Source organism: Nanorana parkeri, unplaced genomic scaffold (assembly GCF_000935625.1).
Source record: "Nanorana parkeri isolate BGI_ZX_2015 unplaced genomic scaffold, ASM93562v1 scaffold562, whole genome shotgun sequence".
Lineage (NCBI taxonomy): Eukaryota > Metazoa > Chordata > Amphibia > Anura > Dicroglossidae > Nanorana > Nanorana parkeri.
In genome coordinates this window covers 899,246-926,157 of record NW_017306830.1, presented here as the reverse complement: position 1 = coordinate 926,157, position 26,912 = coordinate 899,246, and the positions used below count along the sequence as shown (strand labels likewise).

General features: G+C 46.7%; 1 protein-coding gene across 1 annotated transcript in view; it reads right to left on the bottom strand.

The window, feature by feature from the left end:
• Positions 1-26,912, bottom strand: part of ARHGAP1 (Rho GTPase activating protein 1) — a 52,565-nt gene that overhangs the window by 24,215 nt on the left and 1,438 nt on the right. The window contains exons 2-3 of the mRNA XM_018562139.1: positions 14,775-14,921; positions 10,961-11,056 (exon numbers count right to left, since the gene is read on the bottom strand). Coding sequence (XP_018417641.1) covers positions 10,961-11,056; positions 14,775-14,916 — 238 coding nt within the window. The 5' untranslated portion in view covers positions 14,917-14,921. The remainder of the gene's footprint in view (positions 1-10,960; positions 11,057-14,774; positions 14,922-26,912) is intronic.

Below are 26,912 nucleotides of genomic sequence, written 5' to 3'. Positions count from 1 at the left end.
TTTTGGCTCCAATCCGTGATTAGGGGTCTCCAACCCTTAATCTTTCACAAGTAAGTCTACACTAACACAGCCCAAGACTGAATATTTGGATTCTTGCACAAGCCTAGTCATGACCGATGCCATTTACTACAGTAGAATCCAAAAAGCCGCCGAATCCCAACCCTTGTCCTCAGGTAGCAATGCCGGTAGCCCCAAGCACAGCGGAGGTCTCTCATGTTGTTGTTCTCCATTTCAGACAGCAGCAATGAGTGAAATGTGCTCAGTGAAGATCAGGCTTTAGAATTGAGCAATGGATTTTTATAGGAACTCAGATCTCCTTATAGGGAAGACTGGAGTTCTATCTGCAGACACATGGCAGGCCCGGGCTGTGAGAAAAGGGTCTTATCAGTCATCCCCTGAGAGCAGGAGCCGGGCAGCTGCTATTAAAAGGAACATGGAGACTGCTCAGTACTAACACATCACACCAGGCTCTCCCGAATGCCAAGCTACACAAATCAGAGTCCATTTTCATTCACAAATAGACAATCACTAATTATATTAGGTTGTTAGAATGTTCTGAGATACCAACTGGAGGTCCAGGCAGCGTGGCCTCTGGAGAGAGAGAGATGTGCGTTAATCAGCAGGCTAATGGGACAGAGAACCAGAGGATGGAGAGCTGTCCCCCTCCATACTGTCTGTGTTCTACTCACTGAGCATCCCCCAACCACTCCAACTATAATAGACTGCGATTTGTGTATGACCCCCCCACTGGTATCTTCCCCCCCCCACACAAACTACCACACCTACACCCGTATACTACCCCCCATACCAACCACCGTGGGAAAGAGCTGCGGAGTGTCGGCCTTCTGGGAGCTGTAGTCCCAGGATGCAATGTCGGCCACTTGGTGGATAACAGGCCCTCTTCCTCCTGTCCGGACCCCCCCAAGTGGCAGAATGCCAGGGCCCAGTCGCACCTGTGACTTTGATAGTTCCAACATTTAGGGGGGCCCGGAGGAGGAAGAGGACCCTATTAATCTCTGAGGTGCTGACTTTGCTAACCACTATGGAAAGAGCTGCGGAGCGTCTGCCTGCTGGGAGCTGTAGTCCCAGGAGACAATGTTGGCACCTTGGTGTTTAACGGGCCCTCTTCCTCCTGTCCGGCCCCCCCCCAAGTGGCGAAACGCCAGGGCCCAGTCGCAGCTGTGACTTTGGTAGTTCCGCCACTCGTGGGGGGGACCCGCACAGGAGGAAAAGGCCCCATTAACCGCCGAGGCGCTGACATTGCCTCCTGGGATTACAGCTCCCAGCATGCAACAGGCCAACTGTCCGCAGCTCCGGGGCCCTGAGGTTTCTAGTAATGCCTCTGGTCCAAGCATTTTCTCTCCTGCGGTCCCCCCCCCCTCCCATATTAGGCGACGGTGGATACCTGTCCCCCGCACCCCAATACTTCATGACGCAAGCATGCTATATGAAATGGATGTGTACTTCTTTAACCATCCTCCAGTGGTTAAAAAAATCTGCAAAATTAAAAAGTGACTGTTGGAATGACATTAACATGTAAACTATAAAAGGTGTAGTCCAGGCAGACATGGAAAGGTTGTGTTTAAACATTAGAAGTCATCAGTCACTACTATAGCAGCTGACAAGGTGTTGTGAACCCAATACCCAACGTTTGGCCACACACCCCAAGCTGATTTCCGGCATTCTCCACCCCAATGACATCATCCGCACCACGTATAACGCTGGTCAGAGTCCAAGATATAAATGCCAGAGGCACTCGGCAGAAGGCAACGGTCTGTTATAAAGAGGCTTCTTTATATAGTTCAAACATTTTCACAGCATTCTGACCTAAAGAACCGAAAATGATACAGCCAGGACACCGTCTGCATGGAGTTTGCATGTTCTCCTTGTGCCTTTGAGGGTTTCCTCCAGGTACTTCAGTTTCATCCCACACTGTATTAGGGCTGCAACTAATGATTATTTTCAGAATTGACTAGTTGGACGATTGTTTTTCCAAATTAAAAATAGATATTCGGATAGAAAAAAAAAATTTAAATAAAACACCCTCCTTAAATTAAAAAGGAAATACACAAATGCCTTGTTACAAAGTTTACTTCAGAATAAAACTGAATGCATAATTTTTTGCAATCGCACTGCACTGATTACTACGGCCGGCCCGGAGGTGGTTAATAATTGTATTGTAAGCACATGGCGCTTGAAAAGCTTCAGCTTTTCGGCTGCCAGTGGCAAGATTCTGCAGATGGCAGCTGAATATAAATACAGCAGGTATTGGGCTATTGGCCATTTCAAATTGACAACTACTGGCTACTGCACCCGCCCACTGCTTGCTGTGCCCTCCTCCCAGCGTTGAAGATAAAGCTGAGGGATCCAACCAACTAATCGATAATGAGAATAGTTAACAACTATTCTCATTATCGATGAATGAATTAGTTGGTTGCAGCACGAGTGCACAATATAAATGTTATCAAAACTGGAGCAACCAAATTCTGGAGCAGATTTGCACTGCAACCAATCAGCTTCTTTGTCTCATTTTCAAATCTTACCTGAGCAAACTGAAGAGAGGTGCCGATTGGTTGCCATGGGCAACTGCTCCAGTTTTGATCCAATTCCCCTCACAGTATATATGAGATGGGGACCTTAGATTGTAAGCTCCTTGAGGGCAGGGACTGATGTGAATGTGCATTACATAAAGCGCTGTGTAAATTGTCGGCACTATACAAATGCCTGGAATAAAGAATATTGCAGACAGTAGCCGTATTGTACACTTATCATCCATTTGGTGAAGTTGAGGGGGAAGGCGAGTGGTGACAGCTGCCCGTTCACACTGTCAGAATATTTCACATCGTTCCGTTGACCACATGAAGAATGACACGTGCCGTAAAGAATGCAAATGTTCAGCAATACAGAGCCGGATAATCGTGGTTTCCAAGATGCTGACACGTAGTCATATTTACATGGATTCATGAACAGGTCACAAAAATAGATGCAGATGAAAAGAATGAAAGATATGAAGCTCTCGGCGCCTGCTGACGGCAATCTAAAGCTGGCCATACACTGTCCTATTTTTTTTTCAGGTTGAAGGAAAAAAAAACAGATTCCTCCATCAACGCTTAGGAGTGTTGATGGAGGAATCCTCCGCCGTTTCCTTTGTATTCTGACAGTGGACGCCAGAATTTTGTCTCTTTAAAGCTACTGCAGGCACAGAAAAACAACATAGGATTTTTGTACTGACCGTAAAATCCTTTTCTCTCCGTTCATTGAAGGACTTTTTTTTTGCCTAGCGTCCTTCTCCTGCAGGTGGCGATATACCCTACGGTACATGATCTACGATCTGTTCCCTGTGCCCTTCGATGAACGGAATAGAAATACTCAAAAATAATCATTAATCCTGCCAGAAATCAAGTGAGCTCCTAACCTCCTGTTCGAGCTGACAACACAGGTCCTCTGCTGCACTAAAATCCCAATCGGAGTTGTCAGCTCTGCTTAGTTTTCCCTGCTGGGCTACAGAACTACAGAAGGGCTCCCTTCTCGTTTCCATAACAAAGGTAAGGTGTTTTGTAGTCCAGCAGGGGTGCACTGGGCAGAGTGAATACCCAGGGGAGAGGAGGAGGGAGGGAGGAAGGAAGGATAAGGAGAAAGGAGGAGGCAGCACCCCCTCCATAGTCCCTCAATACATTCAGCTGTGAAACCAACGTACTTACCCCATGTCTGTCCCTGTGGACTATCACCCTATTCACTTGAATTGGACAGATCTGCAGCAGTACAGGAACATCTCATTCATGTCTATGGGATGTTACTGCACCGGTGATGGCACCCCAGCACTAGGGAGGGGGGCTGGGGGATCTTTGAATAAAAGGTAAACTTGAACTACAAGTATATCCTTGACCAATTTGGAAATAAATGATTCATGGCTTTGATCTGATTAAGCACAGCTGTGGAACTCAATACAGGGGAAAATGAAGATCACAGAATGACTAGAACGAGCCCACAATCCCATCCAGAGACAATGTCATTGCCCGAAGTTACATTCTAATTAAAACCGGAACAACAACAAACATCTTTCCACTGTCTCTGCGGGAGACTACAACGTTCCAGAGACGCGTTTATGCGCCCAGGGGAGCATTCAGAGAAAGATTGCACAAATGTAGGGGGGGAAAAAAACCACATGGAAGATGAAGCAAACTACATAATGAAGTCACTGAGCATTGAATGTTCCAAGAAGGAATTCCTAATCCTGAGCAGCATGTCAGACACAGGCTCTGAACCAGTGGTAAACCAGGGGGGTCCTTCTGTGGGATCCAGGCAGTTCTGCTTCTTAAAGCAATCCTGTGGGATTCTTGATTCTCCGTATACTTGCCCTTCCTTCACTCCCCTTCTGTTCATTTAGTGCAGGGAGACAAAGCAAATAGCCGCCATTATCCCCAAAAATCTGAGGAGTTTCACCCAGCTACCACACTAGGCTCAGTTGTAGATGGCTATGCTCACCTGCTGGGCAAGTAAAGTGAGGCTCCTATGGTCTGTCATAAAGAAGAACTAAACCCAAATTCGAAAAAATCAGAGTTAGAATTACCGGTAACTACAGTTTTTTGCGTTCCATAAGGCGCACCGGACCATAGGACGCAGGCAGGTTCTGTGACAGAAGCTGCAGTTAGTGACCGCTGAGACAGGTGGCGCTGTGATTACAGGGCCACAGTCTCAGTGATCATACAGAGCAGACGAAGAACGTCCGTTCTTAGTCTGCTCTAGGGACTCTATGGTGAGCCCCTATGCCGTGGTCACAGGTCTCCCAGGGGGGCGGGGAGGGGGGCCCCGCACTCGATCGCTGCTGCTCGGGTTTAATGCAAGTGATCTGATTAGATCACTTGTATTAAACGAGCAGCGTCGCCCACTGTACATTTAGCTCTGCTTTAGAAGGGCTAAATGTACAAAAAAAAACTACTCGCCCGGCGCCCGAAACTGCATGTTCCGGGCGTCGGGCGATAGGGATTCGCTCCATAAGATGCACACACATTTTTTTTTTAAAAATAATGTATTTGCAGGAGTCTTTCCAGGACAGCAAGGTTACATACTAACCTTTCATGTGCTGTCCAGGAAAGACAATTTTGTAAAAAAAAACAAAAAACAATCCAGCATAATTTGCATTACCTTCTGTCCATAGATATACACTCACCGGCCACTTTATTAGGTACACCTGTTCCATTGCTTGGCAACACAAATTGCTAATCAGCCAATCACATGGCAGCAACTCAATGCATTCAGGCATCTGGACGTGGTGAAGACGACTTGCTGAAGTTAAAACCGAGCATCAGAATGGGGAATAAAGGGGATTTAAGTGACTTTGAACGTGCCATTGTTGTTGGTGCCAGACGGGCTGGTTCGAGTATTTAAAAGAAATGCTGATCTACTGGGATTGTCACGCACAACCATTTCTCGAGTTTACAGAGAATGGTCCAAAAAAGAGAAAATATCCAGTGAGCGGCAGTTTTGTGGACGAAAATGCCTTGTTGATGTCAGAGGAGAATGGACAGACTGGTACGAGATGATAGAAAGGCAACAGAAACTCAAATAGCTCATTACAACCGAGGTATGCAGAATACCATCTCTGAACACACAACATATTGAACCTTGAAGCAGATGGTCTACAGCAGCAGAAGACCACACCGGGTGCCACTCCTGTCAGCTAACAACATGAAACGGAGGCTACAATTTGCACAGGCTCACCAAAATTGGACAATAGAAGATTGGAAAAATGTTGCCTGGTCTGAGGAGTCTCGATTTCAACTGTGACATTTAGATGGTCGGGTCAGAATTTGGCGTAAACAGCATGAAAGCATGGATCCATCCTGCCTTGTATCAACAGTTCAGACTAGTGGTGGTGTAATGGTGTGGGGGATATTTTCTTGGCACACTTTGGGCCCGTGATGCCATCATGCCAATGTGGACTAAAATCCCTGAGGAATGTTTCCAACACCTTGTTGAATCTATGCCACGAAGAATGAAGGCAGTTCTGAAGGCAAAACGGGGTCCATCCTGATACTAGCAAGGTGTACCTAATAAAAGTAGACGGTGAGTGTATATGCAAGTTTCTATATGCATTTGAATAAGTTATGCAATAAATCTTGCTATTGCACTTAATGTATGAGGGTAACTACACTACCACTACATGGTCTCCCTGTAGGCTTAGTATAGCCACCCTCCTCGGAGCATTTTCTCATGGGACTACTATAATACCTGCCAAGCGCTGGCACATAAAAATACTAAAAAGCACATCAGCAAGCTGATTTTCAGGCAGCCTCACCTGCAGCTTAGCTGACTGACAAGAGCCTCCAGTACTTTGCAAAGCTGTTGGTGGCTGGCTTAGTCCTGTTATCATACTATCATAGATATTCTGCTTATAATGGTTCTTCTCTGCTGTCATTTGTAGGCTGTACCAGCAAAGCTAATAAAAACAACGAAGGCATGTGTATTGCAGAACACCATTGCAAGCCATCATAGGATATCTAATCTAAGGCCGGCAGTGCACATGCCCATGGCGATACGTGTGCTCAAGCCGCAAACCAGAAATGCAGGAAGGGTGCTTCAGTGGTTTGTGGGGCAGAGCACAATAACTGGTGGATAAAAAAAAGGAACCATATGCAGTTCCATAACATTGCATTCTCAAATAAAGACGGAGTGATAAAGTGGATATTGCTGTGCTGGTGACGATCTCTTCTACATCTGGTCTACGTGGCACCATCCGCAGGTCACTCTACAGCACCCACTGGAGTGTCTTGAACTGGGATACCGGTCTGGAGTCCAATGGGATACCTTACCTTTGAACACACAGTTTGGTTCATATGAAACTGCGTTTCTGCAGGCCGATCAGGGTGCTCATGCTGAACTGTGTCCACCGCCAAAAGCACCTACAATGGGCACATCAGAACTGGGACCACGGAGCAATGGAAGAAGGTGGCCTGGCAAATCACACACATTGTGTGTGTGTGTTGCTTACCTGAGGAGGAGATGGCACAAGGATGCACTATGGGGAGAAGGCAAGCCGACTGAGGCAGTGTGATGCTTTGGGCAATGTTCTGCTGGGAAACCTTGGGTTTTGCCATTCATGTGGATGTTACTTTGACACGTACCACCGACCTAAACATTGTTCCATGAAGTACAGCCCTTCATGGAAACGGTATTCCCTGATGGCAGTGGCCTCTTTCAGCAGGATAATGCGCCCTGACACACTGCAAAAATGGTTGAAGAATAGTTTGAGGAACACAACAACGAGTTTGAGGTGTTGCTTTGGCCACCAAATTCTACAGCTCTCAATCCAAATCAAGCATCTGTGGGATGTGCTGGAAAAACAAGTCCGATCCACGGAGGCCCCACCTCACATCTTAAAGGCTCTGCTACTGACGGCTTGGTGCCAGATACCACAGCATTCCTTCAGAGTTCTAGTGGAGTTCATGCCTCGATGGGTCAGGGCTGTTTTGGTGGCAAAAGGGTACCTAGTCAGTATTAGGAAAGTGGTCACAGTGTTAGAACTGATCGGTGTATGTACTAGTAGTGACTATTGTCACCAAGTAAGTGAGCGGAAATCCAAAACTTTTAGAGCTGCCCCAAAACAAGGAGGTAAGGGGGAAGTTATGGACGATGCTGGGAGTTCACGGTGTATGGCTGTTTTTCACATTTAGGATTATACAAGAATAATAATTGTTCAGTTTCAATTCCTGGATGGCATTAGCTGATTTTGCTTGCTACCTTGAGCTGGTATTTCAAACCCACCTCCAGGCAGCATTTAAACCCCCTCCTAACCCCCTCCCCCCCCATCTTTGGAGGAAATCTATACTCATAGAAGCCTGAGCTGCAGAAGTGCCTGCATAAGGCACTCCCCTTACGCTGATGTTGTCATGTTCGTCCTCTGGATCCTGAGAGGATCCCACTGCTTAGCAGCCAGTAGGAAGAGTCCATGTCACCACCTGCATGGAGATGTGGACATCCCAAGAAGGAAAACTGGACGGCAATATCATGACAGATTTATTACAGCAAAGGGGCACTTAGATAGGTTCTCTTATTTTATGTTTTTATGCAAATAGTTAAGATGGGGGAAGGGAGAGGCAGCCCAGAGAGTAGCAGGAGAGTTACGGGATTCTTGTTGCAGTCCAGCTTATAAGTTATGACAGGAAGCAGTCTTTGGAGACCTCAAACCCAAGTCTGAAGCAGAGAAAACATAAAATGCTATGCAAAGTATTTATAAAATGTCTTATCTTGTTCACCAGGCAAAATCTAAAACCCGGTGAGCTCAGCATTGGTCTATCTGATGGTCTGCTGGCAGTAAGGAATTCCAATGGTATTCTTAACTGACATGTCAGTTCCTGCCGTGTAATTCCTGTTTACTGAACACCTAGAATCCTTTGTTTACTTTCCACGCAGAGAGTGAGCAAGCAGAATCACGAATGCTCTCCATGCAAAACTGCAAGTGGCAGCACACCCATGAACCTAAAACCAGAATATACACAGTCTCTTTATGAGGGCTGCAGCTGCTGTCAGACGCTTCTCACGCACGGATCTGTGCACATAGGCTTGAAAATAATTGGCTCTTGGTGGACATTCTTAGCAAGTGCTTCAGATGCTTAAGTGGATAGAATTAAATCAAACTGCTCAACGTAAACACTGACTCATGCAAGAATTCTGAATTGCAACACTTTGGAAATTAAAGAACTTTATTTTTTTTACAGGTAGAATGAAAAGTATTAAAAGAAGTGTAAACAGCTGAATAATAAGATTTACTTAAAGTGGAACTAAAATGAATAATAAAAAAATAAAAAATAAAATAAAAAATAAAAAAATGGTAAAACCTCTTTCCCTTCCTGCTATCGTTTTTAAAAAGCGAATTATGAAGCGAGTGATTTTCACTCAGCCTCATAATCTGAGCCGACCTGTGACAATGAAACTGTCATAGGTCGGCTCAGTAGATCGGGAAGTGAGCGAACACATACCGGCGTTCGCTCACCTCTCGATCTATCCCTGCAGAGAGCCGTGACTGTCACTCAGGGCAGCTGGGTGGATCCAGAAAGAATCGCCAGGATCCGTCCCGGCTGCGGCGTCTCAGTATACCGCGAGCTGTAGCTCTCGGTATACTGAGCTTTTGGTGATGGGAGGACGCTAGTTTGGGTCCTCCCATTACCCTTAGGAGAACTATGGGGAAAAGCCCTAACCCCATAGTTCTCCTTTAATAACTGTACACCAACTATTGTGCACGGGCAGTACAGTGTACAATCCCAGGAGTAAGTGATGGGAGCCGAGACAATGCATGTTTCACATGCATGCAGAGTTATGCCATCAGTGCCAACCCAATGGCTGAAGACACACGGAGAGAGAGAACAGGGAGAAGATGGAAGCAGCGCCAAGGGGGAGCATGGACCTTGCATCGCTGGAGGAGAGTATACTGACAGTTAAGTCTGCCATAATGTACAAGTATACAGTCAAGGATGAGTCCATGTAAGAATCTGAATATTCAGGCTTCCATCATTACAACTGGTCAGACTTGAACGCAAACAGTAAAGACTTGCAATGCTATAGGGAACATTTAATGGTTAACTGTACCCATGTAGTACCCTGTAAACGTTCCTTTTAACTGGAATTCCTCCTGAAAAAATAGCAGGGAGTGCACTGTGTACAAGGGGCCTAAGCACTTATGTATCTACAGCATCACGGCTGTATATCTACAGTGTAAGATCATATAAGGCCTTGGTTCTCAACTGGTGGGTCGTGACCCAAAAGCGGGTTGCAACCCTTGGTTTAGTGGGTCGCCGCATGCCTTCCACTTTTCTAGGTGTGAGGCTCCTCAGCCTCCCCCTAGCGCAGCACTGACCATTCTCACACCAAGCAGTCATTCAAAATATGCTGCCCAGCGCAGAGTGTCGACTTGAGGTGTTGTGGGTATGGCCACGAGGGAGCTCTATCCATCCATACGTGCTTATAGCTCCCTTGCATTTCCTGTAGAGGTGCCTGGACCGTAGTGACATCACATTCTGGCTCCCAGCACCTCTACAGGCGGGCATGGGAGCTGTACAAGCAATGCATATATGGATGGAGCTCCATCACAGCACAGCATCCCACACTGCCGGGCGTTCCATTGCAGTGCGACTTAGGTCGCGATTTAATGACAGAGGACAAATATGGGTCCTGAGGTTACACAGGTTGAGAACCACTGATCTAAGGCACTGCTGCCCCTGACTGCTAGTCTCAGGAGATTTGGAATGAGAGTTGGTGGTGCCGCTACTGAGCTGCTCACCAGCCTCCTTGCTGGAGGCTCCAACATAGTGAAGCAAAACCCTGCCTCTATCAAGATGGCAGTCTCTATACAGAGACATAATGCGGAACAAGGCATGTTAAATCAGTAGGCTAGGGAAGGGGAGGATCAACTGCAGGAAGACCACAGGAAATACTGGTGACTGGCCCCTTGCCCTCTGTCAGCCTTTTTGGGAAAAGTTCTGTTCCTATTCTTTGGCATAAGGGTCAAAGTTCACCTAAAGCCTGAGAGTTTCTACCCCTTCATCTGCCTACACATTTAGAGTCAGTATACAAGTTTAGGCAGTTATAAGGAAGCAGCCATCTACATTCCCACATAGCAAAGTGTAGTCTCTGTGTGCCTCCCATTGTGTACATATGCCCTTCTTTAATGACGGGCATACTCTGAAAGTATACAGAGACCTATGTACAAAGAACTATTTTTCGAAAATAAGTGAACTCTGTTCACTTAGCAAAAAGTCAGATTTCACCTGCATTTCTTTATTCTATGTTAGAGATGATGGCTGCTGCAGGCAACCTGACCATTTTTCCACATGCACTACTTGTCACAACTGATAATGAATGTCAAGAGCAATCCACCAAAGCAAGACTTATATTCACAGTGATTACAGAGCACATCCAATGACTAGAGAAGGTCAAATTAAACACCAAGTAAAGAGACTCTTACCTGCCACTTCCACAATTTGATGTCTGGCAATGTCATAATAAGGATCATCCCAGCGAAGGTGGATGATGGGATCAGGGGAAAGCTTGGAGTCACCAGCTGCATAAAGACAAAAAGCAAGGATTATCCGACTATTCATCCAACGATTTAGAAATAAAAAAGAAATTCACTCATATGGAAAAAAAGAAAAGAAATGTGCATTGTGGGTCCTGTGTCCAGCGCGTCGCTAAGCCCTGCGTCCAGCGCGTCACTAAGCCTGTGTCCAGCGGCGGGGGGGGGGCCGGGGGGCCCGGCCTAAAGCCGTGTAAGGGGCCCCAAAATTTCTGACGGCTGCCCTGTGTGCATTAATATTTTGCTTCCAGGGCATTGCACACGTAATCAGTACATAACAGGTGCTGCTCCTGAATGTTTACATCCCAGCCCCAGGTCTGTGGGGAGGTACAGGCCTACCGTTTTGAGGCTAAAAGAAGGACCACACGTGTGGCAATTTCACTGAACTTTTTTACATTGAGAGTTGCGATTCCCTCTGCCACGGTGGTAGATAGGACCTGTTGTCTTTCCGTTCACAGATCCCTTTGAATGGATGGCGCGCGCTGTGTGGATGGAGCACCAAATTTAAAACACAGACAGAAGACATCAGGGAGAAGCACCCAGCAATTCAGGTAAGCTGGGTGGGGGCAGTTTGAAAATTAAGAACTAAAGTTCTCTTCTTTGTTTTACAACCACTCTAAAATTGCAAGAACTGTCTATGACCTCTTGGCTTGAGCTCCACATGCAGCACAGCTCACCTTAATATGTCGCTCTGCTCCCACATTTGCATAAGGGGCATACCATGTCAATGTGGCTCCTCCCAATCCTGCCCTTTATTCTGCCTTTTAGCTGTTCTGCCTTCTCCTCCTCTGCTGATAAAAGCAGAGGAGGAGAAGGATTCGGTTGGGGATAGAACCAGGGCCGGCCTTAGGCCTTTAGGTGCCCTGTGCGAGAAAGCTTTACAGCGCCCCTCAGTGACAACACCCTTCAGTGGCCACACCCCCAGTAACCACACCCATTTCACCCAATATCCGCACCATTTAAAGACTCCTATTTTGTTAAGCCGCAAAAGGAACATTAAAAAGTATGATAAAAATAAAACTTTTATTCAAAAGGTATTAAACTTGTAGGCACAATATAGGTATTCTTATCAAATAAAACCACAGAAGGCAAACAATAAAAATGTCAAACTAAAAGAGAGTCTATAAAAATAAAGTGTCAGGTTGTCATGCCGATCCCTTTTTTCAAGTAAGTGTAACTAGAAAAGTAAAAATAGAAAACAGAACATAAAACCTAGACTACGTGTAAAACTAATGAATTGCTATATGTCCGAATATACGAAAAATGTATTCAGGCACATAATAATTTGTTTGAGAATGTGCGGTGGCCATGTTGGCCACCGGCGTGTTCTGTGAATGCGTACCACCATCTTGGAGGAGGGGAGCATGACGCCATGCATGTGTTGCGTCAGGTGACGTCACACACCGATATTGGCCCCCCATCTTGGTGTATACCTAGATATACACCAAGATGGGGGCGCCCAACACGTGCGGTGTTATACAACGTCATGCGCCCTGCCTCCAGAACACGTCAATGGCTGAATCCAAAATAGCATATAAATGTGTTTTGTTTGATGAAACGAATGTAAACGTTTTTTAGTTTTCGTTCATTTCATCTGAAATGAATTTGTAGTCTTCGCACATGTCTAATAATATATATGGGGGGGGCAGTTTTCACTTTTTTAAAATAATTATTTTTTTAAATTTTTTAATTTTTTTTTACTGTTGGGGGGCTTCGGGGAAATATTAGGGGTCCAAACAGACCCCTGAAATTTCCCTTCAGCAGGTTCTGAATGGGGAGGAGCCTCTGTAGTGAGTGCTTCTCCCCATTGAGCAAATTTTTAATGAACAGGCGATGGCCAGCGGTGAGGAGGAGAGAAGCAGCCCCCAGGACGAGCTGTGTCGGCCGTCTGGCGCCTCTGTTGCCATGTCGCCCTGTGCGGCCGCACAGCTCGCACACCCCTAAGGCCGGCCCTGGATAGAACCACACTTTTACAAGCTTGGTTCTTAGCAAAGAATGAAAAAAACGATTTCCTATAGAGACTTCCTATGAGGGAATAGCTGCATTGCTTTCCTCAGCCGTTAGGATTGCCTTCATTACCTCCCACCAAGGTTGAAAAAGTAAATGGAAGGAGATTCTTCCATTATCCAAGTGCTTATTCAAAGTTGTGCTGGGTGTAGCGTTTTGTTGCTGTATGTAATGTACCAGAATACGTACATTATAAATCCAGAAAATACTGAAGAAGTTGATCTCTGAGAACCTATTTGTAGTCAAACATCGGATTCTTCATAGGCAGCCACTAGATTATGATTCCCGCAGGAACCACCTCATTATACGATGTAAAACATGTTACTTCCTGTGCAACCCTGAAAAACCAGAAGATCAGGAAAAGTGTATGTATTTACTGAAGACCCAGCCTCAAAGTGCCACATGCTGACTCAGTGTGAATTCTTACAGGCAGTAGGTTATATGGAACCTGTGAGGACAAGAACTGCCATGGCTGAATTGATATATTAGTACAGACTCTTTGCTTCGCTATTCAGCAAGATACTGACTTGTTCCAAGCAAGCAGCCAGAGCAAAATACAAACTTCCCACTTGCATGAGGCCTGTGACTAAGGCTGGCCATATAATAGATTGTTTTCGTTCCTGTGGGCTGAATGAACTATATCAGATTCCTCCATCCACGCTAAACAGCCATGCTGATAGGGCCACACATGGCCCAAATTTAGGCTTATTCTTCAGGAACTGGATAAAATTCGCTCCCTGTATGGTCAGTAAAGCCAGGATCGGGATGGAGGGGTTGTCTCTATGGGGGGATTATGGGGTAAGGGGGGCGTGTGTAGTCCTGACTTCTGTTATTGCAATCTTCTCGTTCTTCAGATGCTAGTTGCCTGGCTGTTGTCATACCCTCTTCCATATTTTGAGTCACTGACCACGAACAAGCATGTAGATATGGATTTTCTGACTTTCCTAATCAGCATACTTGTTTCAGATCAGGGACTCAAAATACTGAAGACATTGGGTCAACATAACAGCCAAACAACTAGCATTGTCAGTAAAGCCAGCCACCACATGCTATAGCTATTGTAAAAGAGAAACCCAGGAAGTGAGAGGAACAAAGATTTCCATCCTTCCCATCACCTTCTGGGCAATAGTAGAGATCACAATGGGTCTTATAGCACTCAGCCACCCTACAGATGCCGAGAGCCACAAGTACACAGCAGACAGGCGCTGTGGAAAATTTCCATCATGATGGCAGCACGGAGTGCTTTCAACAGCACATGTCCATGGGAAGTTTGCAGTAAAGTGATCTGCCAACACTTCCTGTATAGGGAGCGATTGGGATGGTTGTGGTGATTTGGTCTCCCACAAAATGGCACCGTTACCGCAGATGTGTGATAGTCACTTCTATCATGGTCTCTGGGAAAATGGCGTCTCTACTGCACATTCTTCGGGCTGGCCCATAGAGGGCGAAGGGAAAATAGAGAATAGAGGTAGCTAGGTGAGGGGGAGTGGGCCAAGGGCTTAGAAGGTGCCCCTGGCACTGCACGACCCCGCTCACCACCGCTGCACAGCCAAGCAGAACGGGTATCTGAAATGAAACCTGTCAGAATTACAGAGACTTCCATTACAAGCCTCCTTCTGAAAACTTTAGTTGCCTGACTGTCTCTGGCTTTTCTATTTTATTCATTCATAGACCTGGAGCAAGCACAAAGCATTCGTACCCGGCTTGGGGAAGTCCTGAACATCATCAGAGGGCCAGTTTCGGTCATCTACGGATGCCAGTTTCAGTTGCTCCAGGGAATGTGTGGTTTCATCTCTTTCCAAATCATCAGTTAGGTCCACCAGGGCATCGGAGTTCATCATGTTTGCTGTAACAAAAAATAAAAATAAATAACTAACAAATTCAATCCTTCAAAATCATTATTTGGGCAGCCACATCACTATTAAACTAACAAGCAAGAGCATCCGAGATGTATAAAAGGAAATGTCTGCTCAAGTCATGCTGAACACAACTGCAGGAACTGCAAGTTGCCATTTTTTATTTTTAAAAGCCCAATTTCAGTCTACACCAGACCAAAACCCACCATAGAGACACCCCCACCAAATGTATATTTTGTATCTTCTGGCAGGTCATGTAACATGCAGGGTCATTTCCTTCCTATCTTCCTGTCCAGGAATAGGCGGTCCTTTTCTAATGAAAAATAAATGGCAGTTGTTCACGATACACCTTGCTTTAGAAAACCAATTATCATGCAATGTGGTTAGCACTTCTGCCTTGCAGCACTGGGGATCCCCGGTTCAAATCCCGGTCAGGACACTATATGCAAGAAATCTGCATGTTGCCCCTGTGCATTTCCTCCCATGCTGCAAGGTTAATTGGCTCCTGTGTAAAGTGGCCCTGTACACATGTACAATAGGAACCTTAGATTGTAAGCTCCTTGAGGGTCCATTCACACCACATCCAGATCATCTCCAGACCAGACCAGATTGTTTCCGGACCCAAAATGCATCCCAATGTCTCCCTATGCCATTTCTGGCCTCTGTTCCCACCAGCGCAGTCCGTTCCAGACCAGAAAAATACTGCGTGTCTCATTTTGTCTGGTCTGGAATGCACTGGAACTACAGTGTCGCACTATTTTCCGGACCAGATCCCTGAGGCCCAGTTCACACCAGAAACTGCATCACAACTGCGTGCGTCTGTGCAGTTGCACTGCGATCTGTTTTGATGCATTTCTGATACATTTGTTCTGCACTAGAAAATGCAAATTAGACAATTAGGTCACTTCCTCTTCCTGTCAGAGCATTTCCTAGGTTTGTTTGTTACCAATGTTTGTTAACGCATTGCTTTTTCTGTACCCGGTTCATAGCCCCAAAATCTGGGTGCAACTTTTTCACCAATCTCCCTGCACTTTGCCATCTTCTGGCGATTATTCTTATATTGGGGATGTTTGCCGTCGTACAGCAGGGGACAGTCCCGCACATATCGGATGAAATCATCCGCATCCACAAATTCCATCTCTTCACTTTCTCTCCACACTACAAAGAGGAAGTCCCTGGGTGATGACAATCAATTCTGAGTCTGTTTTGTATGCGTTCCGTTGCGTTTGCACTGCATTTTGATGCGTTTCGATGCAGTTAGATGCAGGTAAAATAGGACAAGCAGTACTTTTTCTGACTGCATCTGAACGGACTGCAATGGTGTAAATTAAGCACAAGAAAGCCCATAGGAAAGCATTGTCAAAATAAACGGACTGCATCACAACTGCATATGGTGTGAACTGGCCCTGAGGGCAGAGACTGATGTGAATGTGCACTCTGTACAGCGCTGCGTAAATTGTTGGCGCTATAAAAATACATAACACAGTTAGGGTTTCCATGTACTTTTAGGAAGACATCAGATTGGTGATTATTGTATGCTTTTAAAGGGTCATTTCACCAAAAACAACATACATTTTCAGTAGTAGATGCTCGTTGTTTGAATCACCAACTGGGTTTTAATATACCTCTCGGGAGCACTGGTTGCATGATTGCTGCATGTGAATTCTAAGCTCCACCCACCAGCAATAGCTATAGCAAATCATTACAAGGAATATCAAATAAAAATATGTTGAGAGAAAAAAACAAAAAAACAAAAAAAAACTGCGGCAGCAACATGGGAAAAACAACTTACTTTGCCAGATTGAAGAATACCTAATGGCGTCATTGAGTCAGGCAATAAATAAAGAGATCACTTTCGCTGGGTCCCCTTACGACAGGAGATGCAATCCAGGACCTACAATGTGACATCCATCCAGTCACGACCTACACAAATCTCTAAATCAATAGCGGGGAGCACAGAGCCACCTTTGAAAGCTCCGGCACGAGGCCCGGGGCTGGCGTGTGTACAGAGAAGGCGAATTAGTCAAACCTCCACTGATAATGCCAGCCCTGAAGTGCCTTCATTTATGAGTGTTCAAGGACTTTTACCTTTTCACAGTCACTAGCTATCACAAGTCGCTTTATCCATTTCACAGAAGAGCAGAAACCACACGACAGTTTCCATAGAGACTGGAAATAGACATGAGGGGGAAAAAAAAAAAATACAGAAACTTCCTGCTGTTTTCTCATAGACAAGCGCTATAAAAATACATAAGAGATGGATCCAGGCGTAGAAGTAAACTCTACATGTTCAAAAGGGATAGGAGCTGGTTTCAAGGACGTCTTAAACCAAAATAGCAGTCATAGTTTTAGATACAAAGGGTAAGAACATCTGTGTTTTTAGTGCTGTGTCCCCACTGGCGAGATTTCCTTTGCTTCCTGCCCTAGTGACACAATAGGGAGGTTGGGCCTCCTCCTGACAAACCTGCACCAAATGTGATCTTTTGCCACATGTGCTCCAAGATGGAGACTCTCATAGTTTAGAGTTAGGACCGCACTTTATAGGAGGTGCCTTGGCGCGGCTGTGCGGCTTTCACATTTTCTGCAGAAGACGTGCATCTAAACCTCTGTTTTTAACCTTAGCGGTGAGACAAGTCGTTTTTGCATGCTGGCTGGCGAGTGTGCTGGGAAACCTTTTGCTGTTGTACTGTATTAGGCCCTTCCATGTGCACCTTGCTGTAAAGCTGGTAACAAATTGATGAGTGCGCTTGCCATTTGTTTTGCTTGACAATAGGGAGAGGTACTCAAACCGGCACGTATAATAATAAAAACCTAACAGAGATGCAAACTCTCCCTATTCTACCCCGAAGGGGCAGAAGTTCTTCAAATAAAGTTTGGCTGGAACTGTAGACTGCATTGTGGTTTCCTTGTGTCCCCGCCAATACGTTTTAAAAAGACTTCCTGCAAAAATAATGACCAAATGTCACTTGGATGCCAAGACCGAGTCCGGTAAGGGAATGGATTCTAGGACTCTTGGTATTTGGGACTCAGTAACCAAGACACGCTGAAACCCAGGGTCCGGAAACGAAGAAGTGCTGACGTCTAAGATACCATAGAAAAGGGTATTCTTATGCAGCTTTGGTGACGCATACCTCGGCAACCGAATCGGTGCACCCTTTAGAACGATGAACATTTCCCAGCCCGCTAACTAGCTAGCCTGCAAATCTTTATAGAGATGACACGCAGACGATGGACGTGGCGCTGTGGATCTTCAATGCGGCAGCATGTCCCTTAGGTCCTGCACACCGCACAGGCGGAGGACATGAAAACAATACAGGCTGAGGGCCTGTTCACACGACGTCCGTTTTCTGTGCTGATCTGATCCGTACGCTCCTGCACTAAAAATGCATCCCAATGTATCCCTATGTGTTTTATGGGCTACAGTTCTCACGTGCGCAGTCCGTTCAGGTTACAAGAGAAAACATACTGCATGTCACATTTTGTACGGTCAGGAAATGGACCGGAAACGCAAAACGCATCAAAAACACGTCAAAAACGCACTGCAGCTAACATACCAACAGCCCCACTCCAGCAAAAAAAAAAAATATTTTTAACTGGAACGCATTCTTTTTAACTAAAACGCACTGCATCAGTAGCACCGCATCTGCAGGTCCGCACCTGATATCATGTGAACAGGCCCTTAGTGCACACAAGACGGCAAGCTGAGCTGCTCCCGGTACGTCACTCCGGTATAGCAGTCCTAAAATTGCCAGGGACACACAACTGGAGTATAATAGACATTCAACCAGTAGACCATTGTGGGAGGGAAGTACGGGTTTGTTCTGGATACATATGGCAAATGGGTGGACTTCAGGTGCCAGTCTGTCCAATCTCTTTTTTTTTTTTAGGGGCCACCTCCATTGACAACAGCTAGAGAAAACTGCCAAAGTTGGGCACCAGCTGTCATTTTTAAGGATCATTGGTGACCTGGCTCCTGGGATTTGTCAGCCCCGGGGAAATCCATTACTGGGTTCTGTAATCCAACTACAACCTTCTCTTGCCACTGAACACCAAAGCTTAACAAAGACTCAGTTGTGCCAATAGTCTACCTGTGAAGGTGTCTCAGAACAAAAGCACCCAACATTCAATATCTTAGCATACTGCACATATATTTAAAGGTCCAAAACAAATTCTGGGGGAGACTTAACCCTATCTCCCGAGCTTGTTTACCTGGACGGTTCAATGTTAATAGTTCCATTTGGCACCGAGTCATTTCCATATAACAAAACACCAGCGGAGTGTCATCAGGTACTGGCAGGAGTCATGCTTTGGGATCAAATTAAAACTCTTGATAACGAGTCTCAAAGAGATGGAGTAGAAGGAAAAAGGTTCTCCTGGTGCCTCCATGGAAAAGTATGGGAGGTACTGAAACAATTTCCATTATATTTGCAGACTCGCTGCATTTACCTGGATACATTAAGGGAGCAAAATATGCTTTACAATTGGACACGCTGATATACCCCCCTATAAGAGTTTGTACTGTAAGAGCAGAATAGACATTGGTGGTCACAAAATGCAAGCGAATGGCATGTGCCTGGTAGAGTCAGTCCTATGTCCCTCCACAGAGATGAATGGAGCCTGCCATCGTGCTGGAAAGCAAGTGTGATTGCTAAAGGTAGGGCTGAGTGTAGAGCTGCGCAGAAGGTGCCCAACCATCCGCATCACTAATGCTCTTTATAGAACATTTATTCCCCACAAACAAGGTGAACGCTCCCAGAACAATTGCATCTGTAGGGAAAATGCCCTTGCTTTAATAAACATGGCCTGGTGTCCAGCACCAACTATGTTCCTAAACTTGGGCAGCAGTTTTATAGATCAGGACTACTTTGTGGCAGTAATACAAACATGACGATCAAGTTAAAAGAAATTCAGAGGAGGAGCCAACTACAACAGTAACACAATCCCGTAGCTTATACAAACGGTCAGTAATGTCAGATACTGTAAAATAATTTTACCGCCCCAGGCTTGAAAGCATTCCCCTTATATTTTCTGACAGCACACAAAAAGTTTATGGCTTCAGGCTATGTGGAGTTACCCACAAGAGAAAACACACAGCCCCGGTATTGTAAATCATGCCGAGATCACGGTGTATACAAACAATGATATGCGAGGATTCCAAGCAAACCGACTGCAACATGCCATGCAATGTGAGCGAGCCCCGGCACCTTCTTTCCTGGCAGTCAGAAGCTACATAACGCATGGCAGTCTGGATACCTCAACGATAGGATATAACCTTAGTAATACCTTACAGCAGAGCTGGACCAATCCAAGGAGCCGGGTAGGCAATGCTCCCTAACATTTACAGATGGAGACAAACTTTCAAGGTTTTCTCTAATTGTAGTCAATTGAGTTGTCTCCCGGACAGGACAGACTGGCTCCCATATTAATTTGTCCACCCCTGACTTGCAGCGTCTGTATTCCTATACTGCGAGCGTAGCACATCCAGTCACTGGTGACAACCACTATTGCAAATGATAAAAGGTTAGTTGGCAAGTTTGCCTCAAAACATACAGAACCACACTGCAACAGAAGTCTAAGGCCTTGTTCACACCAAGCGCGTTGCAGGTGCAGAGCAGTTACAGACCGAAGCAAAACTGCGTCCAATGTATTCCAATGGTATTTTTAGCTCCAGTTCACACCGCGGCGTTCAGTTCCAGAGCAGGTAAAAAAAACTGCAGCAGGCCATATTTTACCTGCTCTGGAACGCATCAAAAATGCCTGGAACGCACTGAAAGCCCATTTTAAACTTTAAAAAAATTATAATAATTTCTTTTTCTTTTTTTTAAATCAAAAACGCGGCAAAATCCACTGCACTGCGTGTGCAGAAACTCATGCAGATCTGCTCTGCATTTGGTGTGAACAAGGCCTTAAATGGACCTGGGCCCAGAATATGGACATTTGGGGTTGTTACATATTTTTAGCAAGAAGTAAAACTATCACTGACCTCTTTAGCTGCATGTACTCTGAAATAATTCAGCCCCAATGCATGCACCTTCAGGCCTTAGATCAGCCCCAAACCCTTTCATTTTTAGTCTTCAGATAAGTCCAAACCCTTCACCCTCAGAAACAAAAGGATACTGCTATAGGTGTGTAGACGGGCTTCTTACCCACAGCACACCAATAGTCCTTTAGTGACATCAGGAAGGTTGGTGGACCAAGCTTTGTAACCGACAGCCTCGTGAGCCATCAATTACAGCCAATGGCAGTGGGTTACATCAGCCCCAGTGCATGCACCTTCAGACCAGCGCCAAAGCATGCCCCTTCAGACCTCAGAGCAGCCCCAGTGCATGCCCCATCAGACCTCAGAGCAGCCCCAGTGCATGCCCCATCAGACCTCAGAGCAGCCCCAGTGCATGCCCCATCAGACCTCAGAGCAGCCCCAGTGCATGCCCCATCAGACCTCAGAGCAGCCCCAGTGCATGCCCCATCAGACCTCAGAGCAGCCCCAGTGCATGCCCCATCAGACCTCAGAGCAGCCCCAGTGCATGCCCCATCAGACCTCAGAGCAGCCCCAGTGCATGCCCCATCAGACCTCAGAGCAGCCCCAGTGCATGCCCCATCAGACCTCAGAGCAGCCCCAGTGCATGCCCCATCAGACCTCAGAGCAGCCCCAGTGCATGCCCCATCAGACCTCAGAGCAGCCCCAGTGCATGCCCCATCAGACCTCAGAGCAGCCCCAGTGCATGCCCCATCAGACCTCAGAGCAGCCCCAGTGCATGCCCCATCAGACCTCAGAGCAGCCCCAGTGCATGCCCCATCAGACCTCAGAGCAGCCCCAGTGCATGCCCCATCAGACCTCAGAGCAGCCCCAGTGCATGCCCCATCAGACCTCAGAGCAGCCCCAGTGCATGCCCCATCAGACCTCAGAGCAGCCCCAGTGCATGCCCCATCAGACCTCAGAGCAGCCCCAGTGCATGCCCCATCAGACCTCAGAGCAGCCCCAGTGCATGCCCCATCAGACCTCAGAGCAGCCCCAGTGCATGCCCCATCAGACCTCAGAGCAGCCCCAGTGCATGCCCCATCAGACCTCAGAGCAGCCCCAGTGCATGCCCCATCAGACCTCAGAGCAGCCCCAGTGCATGCCCCATCAGACCTCAGAGCAGCCCCAGTGCATGCCCCATCAGACCTCAGAGCAGCCCCAGTGCATGCCCCATCAGACCTCAGAGCAGCCCCAGTGCATGCCCCATCAGACCTCAGAGCAGCCCCAGTGCATGCCCCATCAGACCTCAGAGCAGCCCCAGTGCATGCCCCATCAGACCTCAGAGCAGCCCCAGTGCATGCCCCATCAGACCTCAGAGCAGCCCCAGTGCATGCCCCATCAGACCTCAGAGCAGCCCCAGTGCATGCCCCATCAGACCTCAGAGCAGCCCCAGTGCATGCCCCATCAGACCTCAGAGCAGCCCCAGTGCATGCCCCATCAGACCTCAGAGCAGCGCCAAAGCATGCCCCTTCAGACCTCAGAGCAGCTCCAAAGCATGCCCCCTCAGACCTCAGAGCAGCTCCAAAGCATGCCCCCATCAGACCTCAGAGCAGCCCCAGTGCATGCCCCCATCAGACCTCAGAGCAGCCCCAGTGCATGCCCCATCAGACCAGCTACAAAGCATGCCCCATCAGACCAGCTCCAAAGCATGCCCCTTCAGACCTCAGAGCAGCCCCAGTGCAAGCCCCATCAGACCTCAGAGCAGCTCCAAAGCATGCACCTTCAAACCTCAGATCAACCAAGTGCATGCAGGTGTAGACGGGCTTCCTCCACACAGCACGCAGTCAGTCAGCCATCAACAGGCTTTCATTGATGTCAGGGAGGTGAGCAATCCTGGCTTTAGAACGGACGGACCTGTGAGCTGTCAAACACAGCCAATGGCAGTGGGAGCTGGTGCAAAAGGCATTATGTGCCTGCCAATGCCTGATATAAATACTCTAACGTGCATGGGTACGTGGATTGAGTATAGGTTCACTTTAACAAAGTCAGTGAGCATTTGATATATTTAGTGCAGCAGAGTTAAAGCTGAACTGAGACTGGAAATTGAAGGGCAGCTATAGAAGTTAGTCAGCCTCTGTGCATGCTGTATTGACAGGAAACATGCTGGCAGGAGGAGACAGCAGAGTTGATAACTGTTTTGCTGCTTCTTTATTGTCCACTCAGCAGCTGTGGAGTTGAAACCACTGCATGCCTAACTATCAAACTATGGCACAGGAAGTGGCGTCATCCTCCTGGCTGTGCAGTCTGACAGAGGTGTATGACTCACAAAAACAGCTAGACAGGATTACAAATTCTTTGGCAGATAAAAACAGCTCCACAGATGTGTATTCCAAATGTGTACTTTGCGGTTTGCCTGCGTTCAGCTTAAAGTCAGCATATGAACTAGTCACTGATCTGTGACCAGAGTGTGAACCCGGTACAAACAGCACCAGGAAAAAATGTAATCTCAATGAGGAACATAAGACCAGGGAACACAACGCAGGGTGAGGCCGGAACTACACTGCCAAATAAATCCCGCAATAAAAGAGCCGGAGGAAAGAAGAGATAAATCTAGACAATAAAGGGTCACAATAAACTTCTCTTATTTGCTCCCCATTTGTTATGTATAAGCGGAAGGGGAGGTTTTCTGTAGTCTGGACACATTATCTGCCCTAGGGTGACAACGCTGGTCCCCCATGAATACAGAGCGAGTGTTTTCAATCTAGGACAGGAAGTGTGTAACTGGAAGAGTCACCAGCTGTAATGAAAAGGGTAAAAGGCTGAAAACCCCCCCCAAAAAACAAATGCAGCCACCACAAGGACAGGTAAACTGCAATAAATTTTTGTTCTTGGTTTAGCAAACATTGTAAAAGGGAATCATGTGAGAATCATGGAGGCTGCTACTGCTGAACTTTCCGTCTGAGAATGCTAGTTCCCTGGCTGTCGTGATGCTGGATTGGCTTCTAGGTCCACGATATAAAACGATTAAGGTCAATGCACAGCCAGCCAGTAACGGACGGAGGATCAGATAAGTAAATCTGCTTTATTTGTCATTTTCCACAACTCTCAAAACGCTCAGTGTCTGCAACCTCCCTCTACCAATCCCTGCACTGGCTTCCAATAGCCCAAAGGTTACAATTCTAAATATTAACAAATCACTTACAAAGCCATCCACAACTCTGCCCCCGGCTATATCTCCAACCTTGTCTCAAAGTATCACCATAACCGTCCCTTCTGCTCTTACAAAGGCCTCCTGCTTTCCGGCTCCCTCGTCAACTCCTCCAGGACTTCTCTAGAGTCTCTCCCATCCTCTGCAACACCTTACCCCAACCTGTCCGTCTATCTCCTACTCTGACTGCCTTTAGTCGATCCCTTAAGACTCATCTCTTCGGGGAAGCCTATCCCACCTCAACCTAACCACTCATTACGTTCTCAAACAATTCATCCTCACACAGCTACCTCCTCATGTATCACTTGCCCCTCCCTTTTAGATTGTAAGCCCTTAGGGGCAGGGCCCTCCTTACCATCTTGTCTTGAATTGTATTTTAACTGTAATGTCTTCCTTATATTGTAAAGCGCTGCGCAAACTGTTGGCCCTATATAAATCCTGTATAATAATAATAATAATTATTATTAATAACAATAATAAACATACTCATGCCGGAATTGATGTTTCCATTGAAAGTTTCAAACTGAGCTGCACAAAACTTGCCAAAAGCTTTTGAAATGCTTTGCAAAATCTTGCTGTGCTCCTTGCTCTTACACAAGTACCTGCAGAGTATGACACGGGTTGAGTCAAGCCGTCTAAGGCCTCAGTCATGCATGAAAGAAACGGGACTGCTGAGTATGGGACAAGTGCAAGACAGTCCACTAATAACAGGACGGCTGATCAGTGAACCGCCCTCTGGACAATGACCCGGGAAGGCTGCATTCTAATTAGCCGCTGATGTAGGAAGCATAAAACACTGCAAAGAACAAATACAGCTGAAGACAGAGAATCAGAAATGGTTCTCTCCACAGATCATCAACCACAAAAGCTGCACCGAACATGACCGGTAAGGAATGATTAGGAATCATGAGGGCCATGGTGACTTAAAGAGACTCTATCAGGATTTTAAAAAACAAAAAGAAAGTTGCAACCTGCCTGCACTATATTCACCTATATATAGCCTTGAAAAGCTAAGCTTCCTGGAGAATCCAATTGGCTGTTCAGCACCTGGTCCCCGGCACTGACGTCACTCCTCTTCTGTATGCCGAGAGGACCCTGCTGCTGAACAGCCAATTGGAAGTGTTCGGATCATGCAGGCAGTGATGTGGACAGCCGAAAGATGTAAACAGAAGTGGAAAGATGGATCAGAGTGAAGCGTCACATGACCATGGTTTTAGGCAAGTAAAAAGGGCAGGTGGGTTTTTTTAGCGATTATTTGGGTGGTGGGGGGTAATAGGGGAGTTTAACATCATCATGGAGATCAGCCTTTAGGCCTGCTCCCTTCAATAGGAGAGCTCATATACTCACCTCTCTGTCAACACGCATCTTCTACCTTCCTCCCTGCATTCCAGCACTACATCCTCCATCGTACAGCACTTCTGGGGTTGTTAGAAAGCCTGTGTCCCCCATCGTGTGCCACCAATCCATCCCTGAACTCTTCCATCAACACTGAGTCCAGTACTGAGGTAGGCATCGGGAGATGAAACCACAGAGTGCGACAGGAAACATGCCCCATCAGACCTCAGAGCAGCCCCAGTGCATGCCCCATCAGACCGCAGAGCAGCCCCAGTGCATGCCCCATCAGACCTCAGAGCAGCCCCAGTGCATGCCCCATCAGACCTCAGAGCAGCCCCAGTGCATGCCCCATCAGACCGCAAAGCAGCCCCAGTGCATGCCCCATCAGACCGCAGAGCAGCCCAAGTGCATGCCCCATCAGACCGCAGAGCAGCCCAAGTGCATGCCCCATCAGACCTCAGAAGGAAAGCAGGAGACGCAGGCTGCCAGAGAAGTGAGTATAAGAGCTCCTCTACTGCAGGGTATGTTTTGTTTTTTTCTTTTTGAAGTTTTAAATAGAATGGGGAAAGATTAGATCTCCCGTCAGGTTCTACTGCCATCAGATGCTGCATTGGAGAGATTCCTTCACTTCCTGTCTGGTAAAAAGGTTGTCACCAGGACAGGAAATGAGGGAAGCTCTCTCTAACAGCAAATTGAGATGTTAAAATGTTTTGTTTTTTTCCTTTCAGCTAGGTTTCTTGTTGAAGAATTTTCCCTCACAAAAAAAGAAAACAAAAGTCCCCAGAACAGGAAGTGAGGGGAAAATCTCTCTTACGGACAAGAAATACCTTTGCTTGTAGCACTGCTTACGGAAAAATCCCCTGTAGTGGAGGGGCGCTCGCAGTGACTGCGGATGGCGCCGCAAGTATCAGCAATTGTGTAGAAATGTCACCAGCACACCAAAATCCTTCTTAGGATAAACAAATGTTCATTTATTGAAGTTCCTTGTCATATAAACCAGCGCTTTTCGGGACCACACAGGGTCCCCTCATCAGGCTTAGCATTGACGTTGCATTATATGACAAGGAACTTCAATAAATGAACATTTGTTTATCCTAAGAAGGATTTTGGTGTGCTGGTGACATCTCTACACAATCTCTCCAACGGAAGCCCCGGACAGCAGTCAATCCTGACAGGGGTTCTAACCTTTCCACATCTACTTCAGTCTCCTGGCCCGGGAGGCGGCCCCGTAAAAGTCAGTTGATTTATTCTTCCAGCTCTGGCTGGAGTACCCAAATCACAGCTGGTCGCTTGCTCGGTAGCTCGTCTATTCAGAAAACGTCTTGCATTCTTTTTTTCTATGGCCAAACCTTGTTTTGCCGTTAGTTCTCTTTTGGGTCACAGGAGGACATTTACTATTGCCCTCCTGTGACCCAAAACTCAGCAAATAGCAGGATATTGCGCTGGAGGAACAGAGAGGGGAGGGGGGAAATTCCTACG